The 23,620-nt window shown below is 39.2% G+C and overlaps 1 protein-coding gene across 1 annotated transcript; it reads right to left on the bottom strand.

Annotated features, from left to right (window-relative positions):
• Window positions 1-949: 949 nt before the first annotated feature.
• LOC101857742 (protein farnesyltransferase subunit beta) lies at window positions 950-23,573 on the bottom strand. The gene is made up of 13 exons (XM_005106306.3): window positions 23,369-23,573; window positions 11,765-11,832; window positions 11,288-11,363; window positions 10,345-10,436; window positions 9,789-9,838; window positions 7,978-8,080; window positions 7,063-7,146; window positions 6,607-6,693; window positions 5,409-5,538; window positions 4,647-4,779; window positions 3,735-3,849; window positions 2,991-3,105; window positions 950-1,771 (listed from the first exon to the last, which is right to left on the bottom strand). The coding sequence occupies exons 1-13, from the start codon at window positions 23,486-23,488 to the stop codon at window positions 1,649-1,651; spliced, it is 1,296 nt and encodes a 431-aa protein (XP_005106363.1). The 5' UTR covers window positions 23,489-23,573; the 3' UTR covers window positions 950-1,648.
• Between the last annotated feature and the right edge of the window lie 47 nt (window positions 23,574-23,620).

The following is a 23,620-nucleotide window of genomic DNA, read 5'->3' as shown; positions in this document are numbered from 1 at the left end:
TATTGAAGGTGAAGGACAGTGACCCCAACTGGGGTTGAACAGACCGGAACTCGCGCTTTGTTTTTTTCTATACAGCTGATAGTAATCCGACAGTCGCGTCGTAGTAACGGTCGAAGAAGTCGCATGAACCAGAATCACATAATTTCGCCATTTTCTATACTTCTGTACGTTTTACTAGTTTTAGTGTCTCAGAATATGATGTGTCTAATAGTTAGGATCCTGGATATGTACCTGAACACGGCCCGAGTCGTAGTTTTAGGGCTAGATCTAGCACTAGTACCGGTGTTGTTTTTCGCGCAACGAAATCACAACGCCGTGCCGTACATCTGTCTATGTATTTTTAGTGTATGGGTCTGAATCAATGCACAGACCAGCTTTTATATATTCACCAAACACCCGCACATGTATACAAATCAAACCAGAACACTTTGAACTTTTATTTTTGTTGTTGTAGTGAATTTCATTCCACCTGTCATGTCTCTGGAAATTTTTTGGAAAATCAAATTCATGCCAATTTTTAAAAAATCATACAAATTAAAGTATTAAACTTAGACAACTTTGTTTTTTTGTATTAGATTAAGCTTGAATGTTACTTTACTGTGTCAAAAAATAATTACAATAGGGTAATTCTGAGAGTTGTGGTGATTTATTGAAATACCCCCAAAAACGCCAGTCTTCAACGCTTGTGACTGGTGAAAGGGCCCAGTCGCAAGTGAGTTAAAAATCATTTGAGATTTGTTTCAAATTGTGTATAAACTACCACTAATGAAAAAAAGTAAGAACTCTTCCTTCTCAACACAAGGGAATAATTGGCTTCCTTAAAAATTTTGCAGTGAAAAAGTCCACAACGATTGTCAGCAATCCATAATAAAAGGGAGTGGGAAAGGAAAAGAGAAGACAAAAGAGAGTGTAACTAGCTGATATATACGACAGCCCTAGAAAACCAAAATCAACGAATGATGAGGTTTAATCAGATCATAACATAAAATGGACAGGAAAAAGCAACAGCCACTTCATTTGATTTTAACACATTACACCTACAGGGTCTGGACGGTAATTCTATTCCCCTGAATCTTAAGCAAGGGGAGGTAACTCACACCAGATGAAAGGAACTATTTTTGAAAAACATTCTAAAAATATACCAAATTCAAACAATTCTGATAAAATAAAAATTAGAAAAAGAAATGAATACATAGTTTCAGAAAAATATAACTTTGTATGCACAGGTTCTTGGAAATGTTCTAACTTTACTTCAATCAGTGTGTCTGACCAATCACCCTTCACTCTCACTCATGCGTTGGGCTCTAGACCTAGGTTCTCCTTCTGATTAATCTGAATCTGAGCGGGCGATTCCAGGCCCATAAGGGTGATGCATACAGAGAAACTTACAGGCAATCCCGGGCCGGTTGCACTGTAATGTGTTCAACTGGCCAGACTTCCTCAGATTAAAACCCAAACCTTCCAGCTTTCATATTCACAAATTATCATGAAACAATTAAGCAAAAGTTCACAAACAAGATCCACTTCCTACGATACTCAGTACATTTTTACTCAGCTCACTGAGGCAAAAAATCACATTTGTTCTACAAAGCCCATTTCAGACAGACAGTGGAGATAACATGGACCGCAACGAAGTACAAAACATCCACTAGGATGAGTCAGAGGGGCCTTTGTGGGCTTCCTGGCTGTTTGGCATGTTCTTCTTGGAGAAATACTTGTGGGCCATCATGACGGAATCAAGACTGAGATTGTAGACTGGCTGCACGGGTCGCTGTGGTACACAGAGATAAACATTACTCTCGAAACGATAAAAATGTAATGTTTTACCGTCTTCCTCAATCCCAACCCCCCACCCTTCTCTCTCACAATACAGAGGTCTGTCATCCAACCATTTTATCAAGAAAAAGACATCAGTTCTTGCACTTGAAAATAAAATAAAGTTGAACTTGCCCTGGCGCTCACCTCTCCATAATGGTCACCTGTACTAACAGCCACAACTGTGTGACACCCTTTCTTTTTTCATTTATTTTTTTTAACTAGTCCAAAGTAGTCACTAGTCAAAGTGGCCATGATCAGTCATTTTCATTACAAGTTAACCTCAAAACCTGCTCACCATAGCGGTCATTTGCTACAAATGTTTTCTGCCAACCCGTTCTCAGACTGAAAGAAGCTTTTATGATAGATACCAATTTTGATGGAAATGATATATATATATATATGTGGAAATACAAAATTAAAATTTCAGATTTAAAAATCTGGTGACGTTGCGAAGTCCAGTATGTGACCACATTGCAGCAGCCATTGTCTATAACAGTCTCAAGCGACCATTAAGGACAAGTTATATGTATGAAGAGAATCACGAATCAAGCCTGAAATATGAAACTGAATGTAAAGCTGTCCATTGGCAGTTTATATAGAAAGTTATGAAAAGTGCTATATTTTTCCAGGAACAGATAAAAAACAAGCGCAACACTAAAATGAAGTATCTGAAGCAGATCGCATCAAAATTCTCCATATTCGTTCTTTTGTCAAAAGGACTTACTTGGTCATCACTTGCATGTAAGACGCCTTGGTTCGTGAAATAATAAATGAAAACTAAGACATAAGACATGTTTCTGGATCTATGCTGTAATAGTCATGATCTCCATCTTTCCCACAAAGAACGAGAGTTCTACTTCTCTATGAGGAAGATATTTCATCTAGTGTTTCAGTATTCTGCAGGCATGTACTCACACACCCAAGGTGGACCCTGACAGTCACAGATGAATCAGTCTGCCTCCTAAACAATCTGACTATTCTATGTGTGCATAATACAATAAAACTTGCCACTATTGACCAAAACTTAAAAAAACCAGTAGTTTTTCTGTTCTGCACTGATTTAGGGAGATGGGGTGTGTGAGAAAAACCCCCCAAAACAACCTATGCATATGAACCAGTTGAACGATACAGTGATCAATTAACACAAAACCAGACTGGATTGAAAAACTTACAAGTTTGTTCTGTGGATTTCCGATGACAACGTCTTGGGTCAGAGATCCACCCACAAAGTGCTGGGCCACAGACAAGCCACTTAAGCAATAGCAGGTGTGGTAGTGATCACGTGGTCTGTGGAGCAATGACCATATGGTAATTCACTCACAGTTCTGGTGTGTGGTGTGAACACTTGAGTAGCTTTAAAGCATGTATAACCCTAGCCTAAGAATAACTGCACTGCACAACAAAATTACCATGGATACCTGGTAAGACATAGTAGTTTTAGAAAAGCTACTATACAGTTCCTTATTTTCCTCAAATCAACAACTTGAAAATGAAAGTTTCTCAATCAACAATGATAGTACTTTTGAAAATGAAAATAGAGAGCCTAACCGCCAGCAACATAATATGTCCACAGAGAGTCTTTCTCCTTACGGACAAACTATTTGCTTTGAATCTCTAGTTATTGGTTCGAAAGGAATTTTAAAGGTGGTCTCATAATCATACATCATTCCAGTCTGCCTCTTTCAACAATATCCTTATCTATTCCTTTGGTGTCGTAATTTTATGTTTTAAGCAAAAAAAATGAAACATGGCCAAACAGATATACCCCTCTAAACCAAACCCTGACAGGAAGGAAGCTGTAATTCAAAGTATCATCACTGCAGCTGAAGGCATACCCACATAATGAAATAAGAAAAACCTCCACAAAACATCAAGGACAGCCAGCAAAACCAAGACAAAAACTTTTTGAGACTCACTTTCCTGGTTTATCAATGAGGCCGCCATAGCAATGCTGACAGCATATGAGAATGTATTCTTGAAGAGCCTCCTGATGGAACATCCAGCGGCCTGGGCTGAGATTAGGATCATCATCTAACAGAACAAATGTGTATTGAAGATAAATCTATACTGTAGATGAGTGGTAGCATACAGCCAGTATACATCATGACAACAGCTACATAGCAAAAACAGACAACAGAAATAGGGAGGAGACCAGATTGGAATGCTCACCAACCACTAGTCTTGGAAACTTTTTATATTATAGTCTAAACTATAGTCATTCCCACAGAGGGGAGAAAAATTTCTGGTTACTTTAAATAACAAACATACCATTAAATTATTGTGTTAACCCTTTGAAACCTGAGGTCCCAACCCTGATTGTACTAGTTCCCCTGGGTTCCTGATTCATGGACTTGCACAGACTGTCAGATTCAAGGCGTTAGTGGAATACTACTACATCGGGACTTTGGAGCAGAGAAACCAACGGACCTGTATTGAGGTATAAGTCTTTTGAGTTTGTACTAGTTCCTGGTTTATTTCGCTCATGGGTTTCCTCGCAAAATTGTGTTTGAGGTAGTTGTGGAATATCGATATATAAAGGGCATTTGAAGCTCTGAGACCTATGGCCCAGACCTAAATATCTGTCTTTCAGGTTTAAAGGGTTAATGTGTGTGTGTGCATCTGTGTGTGTGTTTTTATTTTGTGAAATCAAAAGCTTGTGCCTCAAGGACATCAACATTTCCTTTAAAAAAAAAACATTTTGTATTTCACCACTTTATCAGTTTGTAATTCGTGGCAATAAAAACGCCTTCGTTTTATCATGTCCTCCAGACGAGTAAAGTTACATGATATCCAAATTGTGCTTTCCTAACCCTAATGTTTTTAATTACCTTCAGTGCACATAATCATGTGAATGATAGGGAAAATGCCTCCTTGCCAGAAGCTGTAGCAGCCGTCTACTAATTTGTTGGTACGACCTTGGAATCCACCTTCAAGTCTGGTCTGGCGGTTGGCTGTCCAGCGCTGGAGAATGGGAGACATCACAGTTTTCAAAGAACTGGACCATTGCAAGGTCATGATATTGCCAAGTTGGACATACGTAGATCACATTAATAATCGTGGTGGAAAAGGGTCATTTCGAATGACCTTTCACTTCTAAGATTAACATATTTTAAAACTGAAAGTTTGTGAACTCAACAAATGTTACTATCAAAGCTGAGACGACATAAAGAGAGCTAGTACAAAATAATTAGCGTGAAAACCAAAATAACAAGAAAGAGCAAGAAAAGGGGATGAAAGGAATAAATTCTGATGACTAATGTCCATTGATATCACTGATCTTTGGTCTCAATATAGGTAATGTCTAACACTTGGAACTTATTTTCAAGGCAAAACAACGAAAGACGTGTTTATTTGCTAGAGGCACCTAAGCCTTATGACTAAACCAATAGAGAAAAGAAAACACCCATCAACACTTACATGGGACTGATGGGAAGCACCAAGGTCTTTCTTAATTCATTATGTTATAGTATACAATCACATGTGCACAAGAGAAAAAATATATAATCAGCACCTCCAGGAGACGTGTGTATCTTCACTAAACCATCAGTGAGCAAACACACACATAGGTGAGAAAAAGAAAAACAATTTACCAAAAGAGCTTGAACATCACATCTCTCTGTGTGGCCCAATAACACCAAAGCAGCAATACCACAGAATGAATACCCTCCGTGGGCCTCCATTCCTGGGAAGCCAGCAAAGCCTCCTTCATATGTCTGGCATCTGAAATAACAGACAAATCTTTAATTACTTCAAAATGAGATGCAAAGACAAATATTATAATTATAATTCAGCTGATTCCTGTCAGGGGGGACATTTTCACTTAAAAAATCAATTCATCTTCTATATTTCTTCAGCTCTATGGGGTAGGAAAGGCATTAACATTATCTATGACAGTCAAATCTTAAGTCACAGGGATTTTTCAGTGTTGAACAAAAAATTGTGTAGCTGTCGTTAGAACATAGCATCTCATGTATTCATCTTCCATGTTGCACGATCCTTTAGAAGCATAGCTTTCTCGCTGCCAAACCCCCCGAGCAAATTTTATTTTCCACACCCTTTTCGTCCAGCCTCTGAGCTGAGACAGGAGTGTTCAGTAGTACAGGGATATGTCTTGACTCTATATTCTTTTTGAGTATTCTCTACTGCGATTTTAAAGAAATTTTCCATGGAAAATGCCCTTTTCCCACACTCTTTGTTTCTCTTTACCAGAGCGAAGTACCAGGTATTTCATTTTCCTTGTTCCGATTGTACCAGGTAGTCAAGGCAGACAAGAAGCATAACATCTGATTTAAAGTTCCTCTCAGCTTGGACCAAACAATGATTACACCCCGAACTGCCCCATTTCCAGAATTCCCCGTAGGGGATGCAACACAGGACCACCTGCACTACAGTCCTTTACAATACCGAGAGTTAACAAAGTGCTGCTCAAGCAGCATTCACATTTCTAAGCCGGGTGGGGTAAGGTCTAAAAAATGGAAAGCTCAGTTGTTAATCTTTCAGGGACAGGCCTCGATGGTAAGAAAGAAACTACAGCGAAACCAGCTCTAATGACCGCCTGTTCAAGACATTCACCTGTACAAACAAATATTTCCTACTTCCCCTCTTGCGGGGTTTTTTTTTTTCACTGTAACGACAGTGTCCAACACGTCCACTTGTCTAACCCCCCCCCCCCCCCTTTGTCCTAGACAGTGGGTGACGGTCTTTGACAATTTCGACTGCATTAACGAACCCCTTCAAATAAAGACAGAAGAAAAAAAGAAACACAAGAGAACAAAAGCCTGGTTGAACCTTGTGATGAAGTCGGCTGTGCCCTCCACAAGCTCTTTGGTCATGATGTTGGTCAGTCGGGCAGCACTCAGAGCACAGTAAACACCTCTGTGGACATTTACAGAGAGAATGAGAGAAATAAATAAGCCCTGAAGAAAAACAAAGGGTAAAAGTTTACAGCTTTATGTCTACCCAATGTGACAAAATTTTCTACAATATATATAGAGAGAAAGAGGGGGAGAGAGAGAGAGAGAGAGAGAGAGAGAGAGAGAGAGAGAGAGAGAGAGAGAAAGAGAGACGGACAGACAGACAGACATACAGAGCAATAAAGAGAGGGGCAGAGAAACAAAGAGAGACACACTAAAAGATAAAGAGATAGAGAGAAAGAGAAAGAGAGAGAGCTCAAACAAGACAAAGATTACATGGTACAGAGCGCTACAAATTTTTTTAAAAGATTGAAAAGGTGGAGATTTTTACCTGATATCAACTTCTCCTCCATCGTGCATCTTAAATGCTCCATCCTCTGTTTTCATTCTCATGAGGTATTCATACAGCTTTTGTCTGAAAAGAGGATGTTTAAAAGAACAGTAGGGTCAAAAATCATTCTTCATGTTTGACTGAGTGGAACAGATGCACGCTGACACAGTAAAACCATTAACCCATACAGCACAGCATTGAGAGAACTTTATCCCTCATTTCCCTCCGACCCAGGATGTACTCTGGTCTTTGACTTTTCAGGCCCAGTCAATTCTCATTGTGTTTGTAATTTTTTGCAGACATTAAAACATTTCTAGACATTGTTTTTGTTTGAAGTTTTAGATAATAACATCATCATGCAGTATTATATCTTTCATGGACAATTGGATACATCATGGTAAAAATACCTGAGTGGGTTCAAAATCGCTAGAGGCCTGTGGGGACCAGAATTTGTGAGAGAAATACACGACTGGGACTGTAAAGTTTAAAATCTTTGAGAGAAGTGTATCCATAACTGGGAAATCAGGGAACTAACAGGGGGCGACAATTTTCTGCGAATAACCTGTTATATTTGTTATATATGTACGGGATAGAGCGCTATATAAATGCAATCTATTATCATTATTATTATTAGATTTTGGGAACAAATTAAAACAGAGTTTAGTTCTTGCAGTGACAATTTGGAAGTTATCACTATTTTCTGTTGGGTAATAAAAAAAGAAAACATTGTCATTTTTGCCAGCTGCTCATTTTCAGGTCAAGTTAAAGTTTGGAAAAAAATCTATCTCTCACAGATGTTCAAATACTTATCAACCTCTCCTGACCCTCAAGAAGTTCCTCCATAAGGGCAACCTTCTTTTTTATTATAAATAAAAATAGCATTATGAGACGAAAAATTAGAAAAACACTAGATACCTGTCTATTACATCCAATACTTTCTCTGTGATGTTAGCAAGTATGCACAGGGCATTTACAGCTGCATATGTTGGTGCCAGGTGTGGGAACTGCATAGGTCCTCCTGAAACATTCACAGTACTAACATTAATTTGGGGTTTTGAGGAGACCAGAAGGCACACAGGAAAAAGCTGTAAAAAAAATTAACATAATAAAAAAAAAAAACACTTTTTAAAATTGACCCTGGAAATTTTTTTTTTTTTAAATTGACTATGGGAAAAAATGTTGGTCAGTTGTGTATTCATATACTCAAAGCTTGCAACATAATAACACACAATACAAAACCACCACACAAATGAAGTTGCTGTTACTGTTGAACACCTTGTCTGCAGGTAGGGATAATATGTCTTACTCAAAGACTCCCTCCCAACTGAAAATGTTTAATGTGACCCGTGTGCTCATATGACCATATGCAGTTGCGAGCGATGTAAAACACCCCCCCTCCCCCCCCCCCCGAAAAAACAGCGACAAAAAAACATCTTGAGACCACCACTGAAGAGCTATAGCATTGCTAAGCATTATTTGAGAACCTCAGACCTGCCACTCTATGAAATCTAAAAATCAGGATTTCTGAGTTAAAAAATAAGGATCTGGTGAAAAAAAAATCGGGATCAACGGCAAATCAATCATAAAGGGCACTGGGGAAGGGGGGGAATGTCCTGGTCCCCTTTTAAGAGGCAAGTATGCAAGGCAAAACTTTGATAGCATATATGTACTCGAGTCGAAGTTGGATAGACTGGGGGAGCGAAGGTTGCAGTGATGCTGAAACACTCGTAGTCTTGAAAATAGCTGACACGTAACTCTAATCATCCACGCAAAACGCCCACGTTTTAACAAAGAAGTTTGACTTCCATCACATCGAAAAAAAGATCGCGCCAAGGTTGTTCATTTTTTTCCTTATTCCTTTCCCGCCCTTAATTAGTACCTGTATCAAGGCACGCACTTTAAGCCCAAGTGTCAAAACAATACCCCCACCCCCTCCCCCCGGCCGTCCACACTGGTTAAGTCCCGAAAAACACCTTGACCAACGCGACCGGTGTGAATTAACTTTGTTGACCCTGACAACCGACGGTCCCCGACACGCGCTACTCACGACACGTACGAGGTCATGTCATGTGATGCGAATTAGCGTTTGAAACTAGGTCGATTTTAGTTTAAATAACGTGCGTTTAGTCATCTACTAGATCTAGATTCGGCATAGATGCTTTAGAAAATAGCGTTCCAAGTTCCTGCAGATAAAAAGTCCTATCGGTGTTTCCAAGCAAAAGAGATTGCAGAACTTTTTATATTTTTTTCTAAGAATCGGACGCAACAGATGCAACCACAAAAAAATCAGGATACTGGCGATAGAAATCGGGAAAATCTGGATGCTTGAGATTTGGGGGAAAAAATTGGGATATCCCGATTAAATCGGGATGAGTGGCAGGTCTGGAACCTAGATTAATTGGCTTATTTCCATAATTTTAACTCAGTTCCTGTCTTTTACGTTTTACCATAAAAAGGTCTGTTATCTATATTTGACTTATATATTGGTTTTTCTGTGGCCTTCTACACTAATTTTGCTCTTTTTCCAATTTGTTAATTGATTACGGTAAACAAAATTATAAAAGTGCAAATTCACCCATTCTTTTGCAACTTTGGATAGTTTTCAGCGTAGCCTATGAGCCTTTCCTTAGCATTTATTTCAACTTTCTTACAAACAATGTGCCAAGACATCTGTGCAACTCAGAATGACACTCATATAATTACAATACAAGCCACGGATATTTTACCTGCAAAACCACCCCTTGGGTCTTGGCATCGTCCAATAAAGTTGGCAATTCTGGGAATAGAAAGAAAGAAGCAAGTTACAAACATCCTGGAAAACCAGCAAGGTAATAGAGCAAGCCTTCTGAAGACGGAAAAATTGGTCTTTATCCTTTAAGAAAGGAAACTTCACACTTCTTGAGCTCATAAATGAGTCTTAGACGTTCCGACACATCAAAGTGCAGCTGTAAATTTTTGTCATAAATATATGACTTACATAAAACTGCATCTCTGCGCTTACACAATTTCCTAAAAAAACAACATGAAGAGGACGTGGCAAATGCCATAGCCTATGACTAAAAGACATGGAAACCAGAGAATAAGAATGAACATGAACTAAATAGACCACTGCCAGATGTCTTTGTTTCACAGCTCCAGCCAGTGATATATAGTTCCTACACTCCTTTCACTAGTGCTGAATGCTGTCATTGAAAAAATTTTCAACAAGATGTCTGTAGATCGTACATAAATGGCCCAACAACTTCGATTTAAAAACTTGCATGAAATGTGGCTCAAACTTACTCCAAGGCTCTCTCTTCCGGAATGGGCACCTCCAACAACTCGAGACTGTGGAGTATCCAGTAACACAGCCATGGTCTGCTCGAATCAAGGCACTGAGGGACACAGCAAGAGGGAAAATGACAGAGTGCATAGTATTATTTCTACCCATTTCAACATAATTTACCCTATTCCTTACAATTTCTATTAAGACTAAACGCAGAGCCATGATACTACAGACGTAACAAAGAAAGAGTGACAGAAGTACCAAGAAAATCAAATCTATCAAGAGAAAATTCACTTTGACCTTTCAATACATAAGAACGTAATCATTACATCATTTCGTAATGCACTGACGAAAATGAAATGAGACCCATTTGTGATTACTTCAGTTTTACTAATTTTAAAATCCAAGATAACTGGGCACAAATTAAATAATGACTAGCTCAAAAATAAAAATAAATGCTTCATTAGCAATGTATTCACTTATAATTTTTAAAAACAAATAACAATTTTATCAGAATTGTTCAAACACATAAATTACAGTGAAAGTGCCAATGCCTGTTCACTTGACTCTGCTCTTTATATCACCATGAGACACATATATATATTTATATAAGATCATGCAGTGAAGTGATTTACTGGGTGACATGTGACACCCAAGTTTCCCCAGGACCTGTCTATACTAAGGTAAGCTAATATAGTGTGAGATTGTATCATCCCCCCTTGCAACACTGTTAGGTTATCTAAGAAGCCGGGATCTCCAAATTTAACATTTATCTTTGATACGATCAAACCAAATGGGACAATTTATGTAAAGTGCCTTTCCCAAGGACACCACGTCAGACTGAGGGGAGCCGAGAACCCCCAATCTGTAATCTCACAATAAAGAGCCTGGTAGCCTTACTACTAGACTACCCTACTCCACAAGGTAAGTTTAAGAAACACAAAATACAAATAACCAAACCTCATAAGATGAAGAAAGGTTCCTGAGGCCCTTCAGCAGAAACTCCACATGACTTTCTCGTTCAAGGAATGGGACACTGGAAATGTACATAATACATTGTCCTGAATTTCACAAAGAAATTTGTTAAACTATCTATTAAAATTAGTAGGCAAGTCCATCTACTACATAACTTAAAACAACAACAAAATTAAGGGACATTTTGTGACTTTTGACTTATATAAGAGCTTAAAAACTTGCTCCCCATGATCCTGTAGTAAAAGTGAAAACAGAACCTTTAGTTTTTCATTCAAAAGACAAAAGAGGACTCCTTTACGGTTAAATCTGAAAGAAATGAAAACATCAGTTAAATTGACTGACCTGCACCAAATCTGTCCCGTACAATTATTTGAGACATTCAATTGCCCCCACTGCTATATCTTAAGTCTGTTTTTAAAAGACACGGAAATAAAAAGAAATATTCTAAATTTAAAGGCTTACTCTGGGTAAATATCGAGAGATGACTTGAATGTGTTATAGCACTTCAGCACACTTGCCTCAACTTGTTTCTGTGGAGAACGGAAGGCAACAGTTACAAAACAAAAAGGAAAACAAAAACATCACTCATTCCACTCTTCCCTCACCAGTACACTCCTGCCACATGAATACGCAGCATGACAAAATTACTACCAATGTAATTCTTTTTAATAGAAAGAAAAAGTTACACATGAGTAGTTGGAGTAGTTGTCTTAACCCTTACACAAGTAGGCTATTTGTAGCTTTCACTTACCTTTGGCACAGCTAATATTGGAGTCCTTGATTCCTCAGGCCCAGCCAATACTGATTGTGTGTGCAATTTTTTTGTAGACATTAAAAAAAGTTACTGTACTTTTTTTGTTTCAAGTTTTAAAAGGTCCTAATTTCGAGAATGACCGAGTCCCATCGAGACACTGACCCAATAGAAGGTCAGTGATGCTGAATCAGACTCAGGAGCCAAAGGGTAGGAATAGTGACAGTGGTAGTGTTGCTGATTCAGATCTTCTAGACATTCCATAGTCAGAGAACTTGTCTGGTGTCACAAGTAGAAACCATGGAATCATTCAGTAAATATGCAGGGTATTTGCATAATTTAGTTGGAAACAGTGAACCTCTTTAGTATTTCAAGTTCTTAACAACAACCGATTAGCAAATTTATGCAATGGTTGGGAAATGATTTTTTAAAGTTTAGCACCACTCAGCAAGAAGCTTTTATAACTCACTTAATGCCTTTATGAATGCTATGCCAGTTGACCTAGACATATGAGAATAGCCAAACCCGCACAACAGTCAGCTTTGATTTCTTCATCATCGTTGTTACACAATTTCCTGATTCGTGATCAGTCTTGGCAGTAGCAGAAAAGGATGCCATTTTAAATGTCTTTTTAATTCTGTAGTTGTATCCCTTATTCCTTGAACAAGACATGACAACTGTGCCGGTAGCTAAAAAAAAAAGTATGCTGCACAGTGGTGACCAGCGATAGTATGTATGTGAAATTGTTCTGTAATGGTGTATAACTGTTTATTATGTATGCTTACCATTGTAACCCAAATTTCCCCACGGGGATCAATAAAATGTAATTTATTATTTTTCATTTGCGTCACAACACAGTGAAATCAGGCACTCGTCAATTTTTGGGCTATTTGTACTCTCAGAAAGTCTGTTCATTTGTCTTGCTTTTAAAGAAAAAACCCCCCACTCATCTATCTTGAATAAAAGTTGAGATATTTGCGTTTGAAGGAGACTGGGGTCACCTGGATTCAAACGGAAAATTAGCAAGAAAATGGACTTCAATAGCTTGAGAGTCCTTGGGAACCACAAATTTACATTTTTTTTATCCTTTAATCAACATTTTTGGTAAAATCTACAAAGAAATATTTTTCTAAATTAACACAGAAGGTGTTAAAACAAAAAAACACATAAAAAAAAAAAGCCCAACATTCAGAAAAATGCCACTTTCTATGATTAAGTTATTTTGGCGAGCACTTGATTTCACCACGATGCCTCACATTTGACTAATAAAGCTTTTTGGGGTTTTAAACAAAATTGTGAACTGAGTTACAATGGGCATTTTTTAGAAGATCTGGGCTCATGTTAATTTCATGATTTTAGGCTCAACTTACACATCATATATAGCCTCTAAATGAAAAAAAAAAGTTCATCCCTCGATTGAACAGGGCATACCAGAAGGTCACTGAAGTGACTTAAAAAAAAACTTACAACCCAATTATTCTTCTGTTAAATTTATGCTCATATTTCAAATAATCATACAAACAAAAGTATGACACCTATTAAAAACTTGTTTTCCCCTCAATAAAATACAACATAAAAATGATAAATATAGATATAGACAATTATAAGTGTTTACTTTGAATAGCTAATCTGATAACGAAAGTTCCAAATCACCCTTGAAATGCAGGGAGTCCGAGTTACATTGGGATTTCAACCCATGGCAGTCAATGAGTTAAGGGACACTCCATATTATTTGCCCTCAGACCTAGGCTTCCTCAGTCCCAGGCCATCCAGCCCGCACGTCTGGCCTCGGCATTGGAGGCCTACCACGTTCCCAGAGGGTCAATGCGAAAAGCGGCGATAGACTAGTGCGTTGGTGTGGGTGATGGAGCATTATCGCACTGTATTCACTAGACTGACCTACAACGAACCTTACTTAAATGCTATGCATTTTTGTTGTTGCAGCTTTTTTGTGAGAGTTTATCGGCTCTTATAACAAAAGAAGATCTTTCCAGTGACAGAGTATCAATTCGTAAACATGAAAATGAATTACGTTTGCATTTTACCACCAAAAAAAAAAAAGACCGTGGCACACTAGTAGGATCACTTTTGTTCTTCACTTGCAACATCGTTCTCATTCTACATGTTTCAACAAATATGAAAGAAAATTAATCTGACACACACACACACACACAGACATACAGTCGAACCTGCCCTGACGGCCACCTCTATAAGACGGCCACTTTCCATTCCCCCCCTTGCTTTTTTTCTATATAATTTAACTGTGTAAAACGGGCACCTGTCCAATGCGGCCGCGGCCACCATAATTTAACACACAACCCCTATCATACTAAGCAATAACACCTGTCTAAGACGGTCACCTTAGTGACTCCATTACGTTTTGTCATAAGTTGTGCATTGGCCCCTGGCGTTGTGGGCGAGCTGTCATAATTCAATCACCTGTCGTTGTTGTTAGGTAGTCCCTCCAACCGATCATGTGTGCGTAGGCCCCTCCCACTGTTGACCAATAGCTACCAATTTTCAGCTGCTGGTGAGGTAAGCGTGTGATCCCTCATAACCCATAAGCCCCGCCCAGAACTCATACACAAATCGTACGTGAGATGAGTGGTCACTGTTTACCCAGTCTGTAACAAAGTAACAAAGGACGTCAACATGAACTTGTTACAGAAGCGCCACTCGTTCTCCGAGTGGTGGCGACCCATGTGTTTGTTTTAACATGGCACTCAGTCTTCCTTGTCTGATGCATTTCGTTTTATTGTCACCCTTGTGCAAAATCAGCGACAAAATAAAAATTACAAACGAAATACAAGCCAACAACAACAACACCAACAAAGACAACATAATGGGGCTGCCACCTGTCTTATACGGCCACTTTTCTCCTTGACAATGGGTGGCCTTCTAACACAGGTTTGACTGTATATATATATATATATATATATATATATATATATATATATATATATATATATATATATAGAGAGAGAGAGAGAGAGAGAGAGAGGAGGAGGAGAGAGAATTATATATATATATATATATATATATATATATATATACTATATTAAGCATGTAACTGACCTCTGAAAAAAAAGTTACTTTGCTATTTTTTTCTTCGCCTGTCCTTCATTTGCTCCTCAAATCTTTTCATGAAGATATCTGCCAGCCGCATCAGCTTACGATAACAATCAAGATGGAATATCGCTGGAAAGTCCCACAAAATCGCCACTAATCAGTTTCTGCACAGTTTTTCAGTGGTTTCCATTAAAAAAACTAACCCTACTTAACAAGTAGTAGTAGTAATGTAGGCCAACAATGTCTCTCTGGAAGGTTACACACGAAGTGCAAAATTTCATCTAGGCTAACTGACTCTAGCATGTGACAACATCTCTAGTGCGATAGTGAAGCCAAGATGCCTGGTGTGCTTCAGTTTGTGAAGCTTCAAATGAAACCTCTTTCACATGGTCATGGGTATGGTGAACAAAAGCAAAATACATGGAACATGAAAAAACAGGGCCATCTCGAGTTCTGCTGAGCAATACAAATGTATTATAATAATCTATACTCTTTGCAACATTGCCAATGGCTGTCAGCGTCATATCCATTGTTTGATAAAAATGAATCGAACTTGAAGACATCTCTTTCTTTAAACATATCATCAATATCAGCAGGTCTAGAAGAAGCCGAACTTGTTGTAGTTGCTCTCTTTTTTTGGAGCTGGTGTGCCACAATATGATGGTGGTACTTCTGGAAATTTTGTTGGAGACTCTAAGGGCACTATAAATCTTCCAGCCCGTGTCAAAGGTACATCAGGTTAGAAGTGCAGAGAGCAAACTCCCATATTATAATCCGTGACATCTTCTATGATTAATTTATTTGGAACACTTTTGATCCACTGTGCTTTTTTCCCGAATCTTTTGGAAATCTATATTATTGTTATTTTGCATCTTCCTTTTGGCTGGCATAACCACTTCTACTACCCCATTCCTTACACTTTCTTCCCATGTTCAAATGTTGCTCACACGGTTCATTGCGCTGAAACTGAGACGTCAGCTGAAAACTTTTTCACAGTAACAGTAGATTCTAGTAACAGTAACATTCAAGATGAAAGAAAACTAGAATCTGGCCTGAACACTAAGACACATAATAGAAGCACAAATTTAATCCTTAACTCATTCGCTATGCCGAGCCGTGGGGGGCGGCGCGGCTAAAGTGCCGTCAGTACGCTAAGCCGCCCCCGGCGGCTCGAGAACCGACGTTAAATTTTAGCTTGGTTTCTATTCCAATCCACATATCCATGTTAAAATAAAGGTCATAATATAAAGTTGACTTCCGGGTCAAGCGTTTCCACCGAAAATCAAAAGTTTTGATTCAGTTTTGAAACACGATTTCGAAGTTTATGCGACATTGTTTTATCGGGAAGCCCAAATTGTAGCCCAGACACCAGTCTTAGTACTTTTACACAACAAAATGTATCATTATTTTGCTCACTAAAGAAATGTAGGACTCTTCTTTATAATTTTGATACTACTGGACTCAAATTGCCAGTGCACTGTAATTGAGAAATCAATATTTTTGAGTGCTAGATCTAGGCCTAGATCTAAATAGTCAAAATATTTTTTTCCTCCCCAAAATCACTACTTTTTGGTGAATTTACTCAAAAAGTACCAGCCAAGACATGTATAGGTTTATTCCAAATGCAATTCTGAATAATTCCATATAAGATACGAGTGTTTTTTTCTGTTTGGGATCCATTGTTCCAAATTATTGTAAAAAATTTTTTTTTTCAATATCGGAGGTTATGATCCAAACGTACAAATATTATGGAATGTATGTAAATAACTGCTCATTTTTCAATATTTTCCTGTTCTATATACAGTTATGGTTATTTTGATGTATAATTTGACTAGGTGCAAACATATTTTTTGAGTTTCATCTGAGATTATTAATTTTTTGTTTTCAAATTTTATTCGCAGCCAATCACAATTGTGTTGCATAATTGCCTCTTACAGGAACCAAAGTTAAAATATACTCAAATAAACAATACAGATGTATTCTACAAACCATACTGAAAATGTTGGTATATAATATATTGTATTTGAATTTATGGCCCCCAAGACCTGTGAACTGCGCACTAATCATCATCTCATTTCGCCCTCCCGAAAATAAGACGTAGCGAATGAGTTAAAATTGAGTGTAGTGAAAATACATCCAAACGAAAAAAACGTGTGCATCCAAGAGGACTGAATGTAACAATGAAGAGGCTAGGAGATTAGACAGACTAGACAGCTACACACTACACACATTACTATTACACTATCGGCACGCAGAAAATAATACAAAAATGGTCCATCACCTGTATACGTATTAGTATTAGAACATTTGCCTATCGCTGCTTTTCACATTGATCCTCGATAAGATAACGATGGGTCTCGAGGCGAGCTTATCAAGATATGGTCATCCGGAGCCAATCATGCGGGCTGGATGGCCTGGGACTGAGGAAGCCTAGCCGCAGACCCATTTTGATTTAAGTAACACTACATCAAACTAACTTGTTGATTGTAAGACTGAGTAAATGCAATAAGTTGTGACTGTTGTATTATAGTATAGTATTTGTGTGTGTGTGTTCTTTCAGCAAAGTCAGATATAATAGCTCATCCAACAATGTCTGATGATGACCAACAGCCTACATCCATAGAGGATATTTTTTGGGAATTTCCTTTTTGCAACGCCGCATTGCGATTAGCGCCATTACTAAATAAAACGCCGCATTGCGATTAGCGCCATTACTAAATAAAACGCCGCATTGCGATTAGCGCCATTACTAAATAAAACGCCGCATTGCGATTAGCGCCATTACTAAATAAAACGCCGCATTGCGATTAGTGCCAGTGCTAAATAAAATGCAGTGAGTTAAATATTAAGCTTAATCTCCCCTTCATTGTTGGAAGTTCCGATGGCTGAATGGACAGTGCGTCTGCCTTTGAAGTTAAACCATTATTTCATGAGTGTGGGAACGATTTCCGGTCCTGAAAGTTTTTTTCTTTTCTTTTTTCTTCTCCTCTTCCCGACTGACCAACAATTTTCCCCCATATAATTATAACTTGTTGCTTTGTAGTTTTTTTATGTACTGATGAAGCATGCACATTCTGGTTTTGTCCCCAAGAGGAGCTTTTACCTACAAAGTAGGCCTATACTTTCCCTTTTACCAATTAAGGCCTGGTTAAAGTTCAATTGTGGCTTTCCTTGGTCTGTGAGTCTAATAATTATTTTTTAAATTTTATGCTCAGGAGAAGAAAAAAAACCCTTCCGGGACCGGGATTCGATGACACGCATGTAAGCACTGAACACTGGAGAACGTAGACAGCTTGTACTCTCTAGGCCTAACGTTAGAGGACGTAGAGACACTATCCCCTGCTAATTAAAACGCCGAAGCCTAGATCAGGCTACGTCATGTGTTGAAGGCAAAATATAAAGTGCATGCAGAGATAACATTTTTAGGTATTGTATGACGACACTGCGGACAGGAAATAGATTCTGAATCTAGTGCTTACCGAGTTGCACCGCCTTGTTGTTGTTATTCAAGCGTCTTTTGACTTACTTGCTCGAACTCAAATGATTATGATTATGAGAGACGAACAAGACTACTTTTGTGCAAACAATGTCAGAAACAATTATTGTTTGATCTAGATCTACCCAATATTGATCGGAATAAGACAATCTCATTTAAAAAAGGGAGTCAAATCCAAGGAGATTTATCAAGAAACTGAGAAAGCTTCCACAGTTCAGGCAGAACTACAATATTACTATGTAGAAATGATGGCTACTAGATTCTAGTTGATCTACTGTGGCGTTTCAAACAGCATGGGAGCTATTCAGAACGTGGTGATTCAAATAGCACGGGAGCTAATCAGAACACAGCATTTCAAATAGCACGGGAGCTATTCAGAACGTGGCGTTGCAAAAAGCGCCTGCCTATTTTTAGAGCGAAAAAGATAATTGAAGGTTAAGATGACTTGTGGCTTCTACTGTGGCTGATGAGTTGAGTAGTCAAAAGCTCTACTTTCACTTAAGTGCATGAGCGCAGGCGCAGCTTGTAGACTTCTCTCTTGGTTTTAGCATTTCTTAATCATAATTACTATTAGTAAAATCTCATATATGACTTGCTGCTCTCCAGCTGGGTCTGTCAGGAGCTACACTCTCCCCCCATGCTGAAGGATTTATAAAATGCACGTTGAAGTCCTGCTTAGAGTCATTTTTTTTCATTCTCAGACTCAACTCAAGGTGTCCAAACAAAAATCGGGAAGAGTTCCACAGAGGACCAGCACTTACTGTGACTGTGACAAGGCTGTCACAAGGTCCACTGAGCAGACTAGAATCTAGATCTAGATCTATACAAGAGCTAGGGTTAGGGTTAGGCAAGTTAGGGTTTAGGGTTAGGGTATAGGATAGGGACATGCTGTTAAAAACACATATATGTACAGAAGGCGCATCTTTCTGATAGGCTGCTAATTTTAGTAATGTGATGTCATCACTTCCTGGGATATCCACAGACTCCGTTGAGGTACCGCATGGAATGACGTGTTTTCAGTAACATTTCGGATTTCCTAGATGTAGATCTAGATCTAGTACTTGGACACGATGGAAGATCACTCAGATCTACATACATCTAGATCTAGATCGTTGATGCTCAGAACAGTAAGATTAAGAACACTGTCCATGTTTGAAATTGAGACACTGTAAACGCAAAGACAATATCCCGCACGAAAATTGCTGTAAAGACGCTGGAGGATTAAATCTAGATCTAACCCCCAGTGTCAGCAGAGACTATATAACTAAATACTCTCTGGTGTCACGTACACCGGTTACAGTGTACGTAGATACTGAGACTAGGTGCCCAGTTACCATGTACGTAGACACTCCGTTTAAAAAACCCCCAACTACAAAGCAACAAATTATAATTTATGGGACAAACTGTTGGTCAGTCGGGAGGTGAGGATAAATTATTCTAATTTCATACTATTCTACGTGAGAATAATGACAGCCTACTATTCTCACCAGTTTTTTTCGTTTCGGGCATCATTTGAAGGCTCCAGGCGACAAAACTCGCCTCCCTCTCTCACTCCGTTGAGCGCGTGAGGCGACTAAAATCGCCAACAGGCGGGCCAGCTCTCGGGCGCGGGAGGCGACTATTGTCGATTTGGGAGAAAACCTTATCTTTTGAGCAAATAGCGTCACCTTTTGTTACTACAGTATTAATTTATTGGTTCTGTAATGGAAAATTTTACTCTTGAATGGTTTAACCAATCAAAATTAAGAAAAAAATAAGCCTAGGGTCAAGGCACTGCGTTCCTTAAAAATAATCGTGGGTTCTGCTGGGGAAACAATTAAACATGTTTTTTTGTGTTGTAAACAAATGCCAATTCTAACTTTACAAATCACAAACTATTCTATTATTTCATAAAACAGCTTTCAGTTTTAAAGGTTATTATTTTAAAAAAAATATTACTCTGGCAAGTGAATTCCTTTCTGAATTTAGAATGAATATACAGTCAAACCTGTGTAAGACGGCCACCCTTTGTCAAGGAGAAAAGTGGCCGTATAAGACAGGTGGCCATCTTAGGCAGGACTGATCAAGATAAAGAAAACAAACCATTCCCATCTGAGGCCCCAATCGAAAGTAGCCTCATTATGTTGTCTTTGTAGGTGTTGTTGTTGTTGGTTTGTATTTCGTTTGTAATTTTTATTTTGTCGCTGATTTTGCACAAGGGTGACAATAAAACGAAATGTATCATACAAGGAAGACCGAGTGCCATGTTAAAACAAACACATGGGTCGCCACCACTCGGAGAACAAGCGACGCTTCTGTAACAAGAAGTTCATGTTGACGTCCTTTGTTACAGACTGCGTAAACAGTGACCACTCATCTCACTTACGATTAGTGTAGAGTTCTGGGCGGGGCTGATGGGTTATGAGGGATCACACGCTTACCTCGCCAGCAGCTGAAAATTGGTAGCTATTGGTCAACAGTGGGAGGGGCATACGCAACATGATCGGTTGGAGGGACTACCTAACAACAACGACAGGTGATTGAATTATGACGGCTCGCCCACAACGCCAGGGGCCAAAGCACAATTTATGACAAAACGTAAAGGAGTCACTAAGGTGTTATTGCTTAGTATGATAGGGGTTGTGTGTTAAATTATGGTGGCCGCGGCCGCGTTGGACAGGTGCCCGTTTTACACAGTTAAATTATATAGAAAAAACGCAAGGGGGGAAATGGAAAGTGTCCGTTTGTACAGGTGGCCGTCTTATAGAGGTGGCCGTCAGGCCAGGTTCGACTGTATTTGCACTTGTCTAGGGTTTTGGTGAAGACATGCCTGCATACTCTCAACTCAAGATTAAAAAAAAAATAAAACAATAATAATCCCTGCGGGAGCCTAGAAAAATCGGCCAGCGCTCTCGGGCAGGTCACGAACAGTCAGTGTCTTACAATTCACATATTATTTTCTGTCATCCGTTCTCAACACCCAGGTAGACCTAAAAATCTATTGCATTCTCAGACCGGGTGAGAAAAATGGCGGTCATTATTCGGACCATGAAAAAATGTTATTCGGACACGGTCTGGAAAAAAGGAAGTGTCTTCGTTCTATAGAGATCTAACGTTCAGTGCTTCCAATTTTCCGCCATTTTTTAGTTCCCCCCACACTTTATCTGCCGATCCGATGCCCGCCGCCTCATTGATACGCCCCCCCCCCCCCCCCACACCCCCCATGTTTCCCACTTTCCTTGTTGTAGAAAAAGGTACAATTGAAGATAAACAGATCACCTGGCACCTGTATTATAATGAGCTGTGTAAAAAAAAAGACCGATTCGTTCAAATACACAAGCCTGTGTCATCTCGATTGTTTTACCAAGAAAAAGTTGTGTTGCTGTGTAGAGCAGAGCATACGGCAACTCTTGATTCCATAGACCAGTGCACAATACATTACGTAGATCTACGTCAAGACTAGCTTATTATTGTAATGATCAGTTGCCGGGGGGGGGACGAGTATGCGACATTCAACGCCCGGACCGAAAGTGCCCCCCCCTCCCTGAGACGCACACACAGCCACACGTGTGCAGGCCACCCATCCGACCCCGACACACGCTAACGAGCCATCTTTAATTGCTTCTGATGACCTCTTGACAAATAAACATTTATTAGAAGCGCTTTAACTTTTCAGGCCGGCCTCAAATTCATCATAAGATAAAAACTCGGCTCCTGCACAATTTAACGCCATTTTGTGCGAAGTGATCCCGGTTTCTACCCAGTCTGAGGCGAGTCACGAGTGAGGCAGGACAGGAAGCCGGAGTCACGAGTCCCAGGAAGTCGGCAGTGATGTCATGCTGGAACAAGAATCAGAGTCCGAATAACATTTTTTCATATTCGGACTCGGGTGAGAATAACAATATATATAATATTATTCTCACTTGAGAATAAAATGGATATCCGGGTGAGAATAACATTAATCTATGTTCTTATTTTCACCCCGGGTGAGAATAACGACAGCCGGAAAAAAAAAAAGTCTGGGACCAGGATCGAATCGCTCATAACATAAAATCTTTGCATGACTTCAAACGCAGACGCGCTGTCTTTTCGGCCATCAGAACTTCGGACAGCGAGAGGTAGATGCTTAATAACTTAATATATACACAGAGACACTTCCATCTTTGGTGCCATGCGGTAGGCTATATTTAGATGTAGTCACGTGATCGGAGGAGTATCCTGGTCCGACGTCAAACAAGATGGGCGCCACACCTAAAAATATTGGCGCTTTTTCGGTAGTTCCCACCCCGCAATTGTTATTCACAGGTTTAGGCCCCAAGAGTAGGGGGGTTTCAGGGGAGCTTGCCCCCCTGACCTAATACCTAATATCTAGATCTAAATAAGGTGGGGGGCCCCCTGAATTATTTTGCGTCCTTCTATGTTAAATCGCATGTAGGATAGGGGGCCTACTCCGCTCAAAATCCCTCTTTTGTGGGCTGTTGTTGGTCGGCCGGCCCTCTGCAGAACTCCTTCCCAAAAAATCAGTTAATCTAGATCTAGATCTTGATCTAGTCTAGTAGGTAGTTAGATTAGAAATCTAGATCTACATCTAAATCTAGATTGATCTCTAGATTCTACAGATCTCCTAGTGAGTGTAATGTAGTGTAGGCCTTATTACTGTAAATTAAACTAAGCAGATTTCTAGATTCTTAGGATCTAGGTTCAAACTTCAAACTAGTCTATCTAGATCTACGACCTAGATATATAAATATATTTAGAATCTTGGTCTTACTTGTTCATCTGACGTCTTTGTAGCTATGCCTTCATCTTCAAATTTTCTTTTTTCAGAATTCACAGACAAGCAACGGAATCGTGATTTTTCCATCTCTGCACAAGGTTTGTCAGTTAGCATTTTTCCTTCACACTTTGCGTCTTCTCTTCAACAGCAATTCAGCTGTTCGATATCCGCGATAAATTTCATCCAACTTTTGCCTTTGCAAGGCAAGGAAGGTAACTCGCATCAACATCCGTTGAAGGGCTGTAA

The sequence above is a fragment of the Aplysia californica genome, unplaced genomic scaffold (assembly GCF_000002075.1).
Source record: "Aplysia californica isolate F4 #8 unplaced genomic scaffold, AplCal3.0 scaffold00525, whole genome shotgun sequence".
Classification (NCBI taxonomy): Eukaryota; Metazoa; Mollusca; class Gastropoda; order Aplysiida; family Aplysiidae; genus Aplysia; species Aplysia californica.
The sequence above is the reverse complement of the archived record's forward strand: the minus strand, read 5'-3'. Positions and strand labels throughout refer to the sequence as shown.

Excerpts from the sequence above, each read along its gene's own strand:
- LOC101857742 (XM_005106306.3), bottom strand. The coding sequence starts at position 23,488 with ATGCTAACTGACAAACCTTGTGCAGAGATGGAAAAATCACGATTCCGT. Across the intron at positions 4,780-5,408 it reads GTGATGTTCAAGCTCTTTTG|CGCTGGACAGCCAACCGCCA; the intron begins GTAAATTGTTTT and ends CCCATTCTCCAG. Across the intron at positions 3,850-4,646 it reads CATGATTATGTGCACTGAAG|ATGATGATCCTAATCTCAGC; the intron begins GTAATTAAAAAC and ends TTGTTCTGTTAG.